Below are 4,986 nucleotides of genomic sequence, written 5' to 3' on the forward strand. Positions count from 1 at the left end.
TATATATATATATATATATATATATATATATATATATATAGGCTACTTGGCAGCAGTGCTTAGCACAGAACAACTCAACAGAGTCTGGGGATCAGATGGTGAGAGATTTGACAAAAGTATATCTCTTTTAAAATGGTATCAATCACATCATCCCTCAACACTAAATAACAATATGAATGGTAACAGATGATGATGACAGTATGTGTCTATTCTCAAATAAACCCTATGATTTCACCATGTGTCTCTGTTGCTGCCATTAAAAGAAAATGCTATCTCAGACTCCAGATGCTGACAGCACTATCAATTTCAAACATGCTGTCTGAGGCACTTTGTCTTTGCTTTATGGACACATTTCACAGACTAGGCATCTGTCAAGAATGAAGGACAAAGTAAAACACAGATGACTACAATACATGTGGTTATATGTTATTTTAATTCATTTACACAATAATATGCATCATCGCTAGGTAGGACATGATTATACATAGAAGGGCAATAATGTATTTTCCCCCAAGAAATCTAAAATGCTACTAAAAACATATTGCTTATGCTAGATCTTGTTAGCATTTTGTGAATTAAATTCATATGTTTGACAGTCCATCAAGACCATGGCCCAATTTGCACATTATGCCATTATGTGTGTGAAAAATATTTATATTCCAAGCCAAACAGACTGTAGTTAAATCTGTACAATACATGAAAATATCAAAAGATTAGTAAAGAAAAGAGCACACATTTGCATGTGCATGTCATTTCAAGTTGCATAGCAGCACACAATTAACCTTGTGATTGTAATTCAGAGCAACATTCAGTATATTACATTTTGCATAGGAATCAGGAGTGAATTAAATTTAGTTCTGACAATAATCAGGCACTCTGTTAATACTGTAGCTTGTTACAAATGCTGTGCAGTTAGGCTTAAGCTCATACTGTTTAGCTTATACATTCAGCTGTAGTTTGAGGGAAAATATTTTGAAGAAAACCTCTGTTTCATGCACATTTAAATCAGTAGCTATGACAATTACAGTTTCTGGGATAAGTTGTACCAGTTGTCTCAAACAAATCACTTCATCCACTGAATGTGGAACATATTAGGGTACCTTTTGACACACACACACACACACACACACCTTGCCAATTTCTAAACAAACTTTCTAAACTTCTTTTTTGAGCTACATCCTGCAATTTCTGTAATTTTGCGAAACCAACAAACCTACAAGCACAGTCCTCCCAATGTGTGAGAAAGTGAGAAAGAAAGATGGTTAGAGCACTCTTTTACTGTTTTAACACAATTACTTATTTTTGTATGTACAACTGAGTGCAACACCATGAATACCTTCAAGGAGACCATGGAAAGCGAAAATGTGTGCCATCATCCCATGTTTCTAAACAATAACTGCATCTCGCCCCTCTCAATGACAGTAGGTTTTTACCCCTGCTTTCAAGTGTAGCTGTTTGACAGAGCTATAGACAGCTTTTCAATTTAACCTTGAGTGTTTACTTTGAGGGGGCACAGAAATCAGTGTTTTGGTCTTTGCAGCGTCATGCAACACCACAGGCCAAATACTAGTTCAGGCTTCTCACTTTTAAATTGAGCACCAACTTAACATGTGCCCCATTAGGAATCATATGTAATGGCCTTCAACTTTTTTATAACCTTTGATGGATAGGTTTCTTACCACCTGCGTGTGGCTGTGTGGGGTGGCCAGGCTATAGCCATGGCCAGAATGGACACCACTTGGCTTGGCCATTGCTTGTTGGACATTATTACCATAAATAACACCTTTTAACATAACATTATACATAATATTATGCCACTTTTTATATTTATGTTAGCCTCCATGACTGCTAGAAATGCATATGTGTTGCAGAAAATTGCAAAGAGGTTTGTCTCAAACCAAAAAAGATACATCTAGTTGCATAAGGAAGATATACAGCATTTTAGACTCCTTTGTAGCACACACGCAAATATTGAGCAATTAGTCATTATTTTGCAAGGCATTATAAGCTTAAATCTACAATAATATTCTCAAAAACCATTGATTTGCCCTTGAAGCTGGAGGAGAAGATGAAATTCCTCCGGTCTGTGGTCACCGCTGTAAAAGAACGGGGCGACTGCACATAAATGTCCTTGAACTTGTGGAATGTTTTGGTCTCTACATCCCAGAGGTAGATTTGTGTGAAAGTATAATCGCTGCCAAGAGCAAGGTAGTGCCTGTCTGTGAAGGTGAAAGGTTGAAGGATCATTGCTCCCCGAGAAGGCAGAGCCTGCACCTCAGTGAACTGCTTATTGGTCCACTTGAGGACTTTGGAGTCACCGATGTAGCAAGTCATGGCCAGATACAACTCATCTTCCACCCGGAAAGCTTTGACTGCCACCACGTCGTCCACCATTGGGATTTCACCATGAAACATGAACTTCTGGGTGCTCTTGTTCCAAAGGTATATGACAGGTGGCTGAGAGCGGCTGGCCAAGATGAGGTAGGACTTCCCGTCCCACTGGAGAAACTCAGCATCCGTATCACGAAACCACTCATGGAGAAACTGGTAGGAGTAGAAACCAGTTTCATTGCGGTCCGGTTGGTCCGTCCACTTGTAAAGAGCGGACATACCTGCCTTGGAGCTGTCCACAATCACAAAGTACCACTCACTGTCCATTTGGAAGACCTCAATATCATTTGGCTTGGAGATGTTGAAGACCTCAATAGTTTGAAATTTTGTGAACTTGTTCTGTCGTTCGTCAAACTTATAAATATGGGAGCCACCAAAGAGCTGGGTAACAATTATCAAGACATGGTTCTCGATCAAAACCGACTTGCATCCAACAACAGACTTCCCTGTGAGGATAGAAAAGATGTAAGTGGTAGTGATACAACACAGACAATGCCATTGGAATTGATCATTAACTGACACTAAAACAACAATTTCAGTGTTAAATTAATCTCTCAAATTAACCTTCAAATATATTTAATTTTTGTTTCTATCAACAATTCCTGTGGGAAAACCAAAACCAACAATGAGTTAGTCCATCTCTCAATACTTTTCAACTGAGCCAGTCTGTGGCTCTCATCCCTGAGCCCATTGGTTCCTACTAAAGATGTCAATGTTTAAAAACAAGTCATGAATACATATGCTAATTTCTGGGCAGCTGGGCACTGTAGTTTTTAGCCAACCTTTCTCAAACAGGATGGAGACTATTTGTTAGGGACTATATTCAGCCGCACTTTAATACATATTTGGGGCTCTTGACACTATTTACAGCACCAGAACGGTGTTCATTATAATAAAGTAACATGTCATCCAGAGCAACATGTGTTGTTACTATGATGAAAAGGAATAAGCTGAATCAGACAATACTTGTTTGTAGGATTATTTCACTGTGGGTTTCAGTTTTTTTCACGAGATTGTCCGACTATTAGAAAAAGACAAACATATCACTAGACTCATTCTCACACCAAAATACTTTGGTGGGTGTTGTCAAACCTGTTATATTGTCAAATTTCCTGAAATTCATTTCAACGTGATCCCACTCCATGACCACACAGCTGTTGGAGTTGGGGGCAGCCATCGCCACGTAGATGTCCTGTTTAAGGGAAAAGATGTCCGCTGACATGGACTGGATGGGAATGGACTGATGACGCACAAAGTCTGGAGATGCAGACAAAAACAGAAACTGCTAGTCTGCTGACAAAGTGAAAGAGTCGATATTTAGAACCTCACTGCCTTGACCACTTTTTTTGATCAGTGAAAAGCTTCTGGATAACACTGTGTTGAGTCCTCAAAATTATATTCTTGGTTTAATATTGGTTAATATTTGATTTTAATATAGTATACTTTCTAATATTAGTATTGTAGTTTTGTAGTGTGTTGAAGATAAGTCGGTGTTATGTAAGGATTTGAAGTGTTCTTATGTCAGTTTACAATTGCCTCATCTGTCCACAATGCATTGATAATAGTTCTGCCCATGATAATTAAATAAGCACAGAAATAAAACTAATGTGACTCTGGCATAGCTATATGTGTGTGTGTGTGTGTGTGGAGGCACACATGTTAACAGGCCTAGAGTCTGCTTGTCTGTTTTTCAGTGCGCCGTGTCCTGTTGAATTATTTAACAGTTGTAGCCTATTGATTTATTTACTTCTTTTTATCTTTCTTTCTTTTCTTTTTTTTTCAACATTTCATCTTCAGCTGTGCCTCTGACTATTCATAATTACCTTTTATAGAGTACTTGTTATTTTACCTGTGGAGATACATTTGCCCGGTAGAATAGGCAGGTCATTGAGACGCTTGCCCTTCATGTCACTGGGGCCTGCGCAGAAGACATCTGATACTGTGGCATTTGTGTTTTTCAGCCACATCATCAGCCACTTGTTCTCACAAATACACTGGAAAGAGTTGCCTCGCAGATCCCTAATGCATGACATGACAAAACCAGCTTTGACACATTAATTGAATAATAAATATACATATTTTTTTGATTCATTAAAGAAAAGGACAGAAAAAAAACTCATGACAGGTGCAGTAAGTCATTTAAAATTATTCGATATAAGTTCCTGTGTGTGACATCATAAAAATAAAAAAACTTCCATCTTCCAAATTTACATTTTTCAGGAACAAAAATATACAGTAGGCTATTTGGTTTAGCTTGATGATGAAGAATTGTAGAATTTCTTAACTGACACTGGAGGATTATTTTATACGTACATCAACATACATAATTTTAGCCACACTTTATGTGACAAATAGGTTGTTCTTTCAGTTGTTCGGCGACAAGCACTTTTGCATCATTTTAAGGACATTTTGTTACTAAGTGTATTTTATAAGATAATAAAAATGCACTATAAAGAGGAATAACGATGGAAACGTAATATTTGTGCTATCCATATTATTCTTGGGGTTAAATGCTACCAAACACAAAACACAGCCTGAGTCATCTTCACTTAGGAACACACACACACACACACACACACACACACACACACACAC

At 37.8% G+C, this 4,986-nt stretch overlaps 1 protein-coding gene across 1 annotated transcript in view; it reads right to left on the reverse strand.

The window, feature by feature from the left end:
* Positions 1 to 412: 412 nt before the first annotated feature.
* The window catches only part of LOC116699259 (leucine-rich repeat LGI family member 2), a 6,052-nt gene continuing 1,478 nt past the window's right edge, over positions 413 to 4,986 (reverse strand). The window contains exons 6-8 of the mRNA XM_032531770.1: positions 4,241 to 4,410; positions 3,484 to 3,648; positions 413 to 2,837 (exon numbers count right to left, since the gene is read on the reverse strand). Of these exons, the coding sequence (XP_032387661.1) occupies positions 2,002 to 2,837; positions 3,484 to 3,648; positions 4,241 to 4,410 (1,171 nt within the window). The 3' untranslated portion in view covers positions 413 to 2,001. The remainder of the gene's footprint in view (positions 2,838 to 3,483; positions 3,649 to 4,240; positions 4,411 to 4,986) is intronic.

Source organism: Etheostoma spectabile, chromosome 2 (assembly GCF_008692095.1).
Source record: "Etheostoma spectabile isolate EspeVRDwgs_2016 chromosome 2, UIUC_Espe_1.0, whole genome shotgun sequence".
Classification (NCBI taxonomy): domain Eukaryota; kingdom Metazoa; phylum Chordata; class Actinopteri; order Perciformes; family Percidae; genus Etheostoma; species Etheostoma spectabile.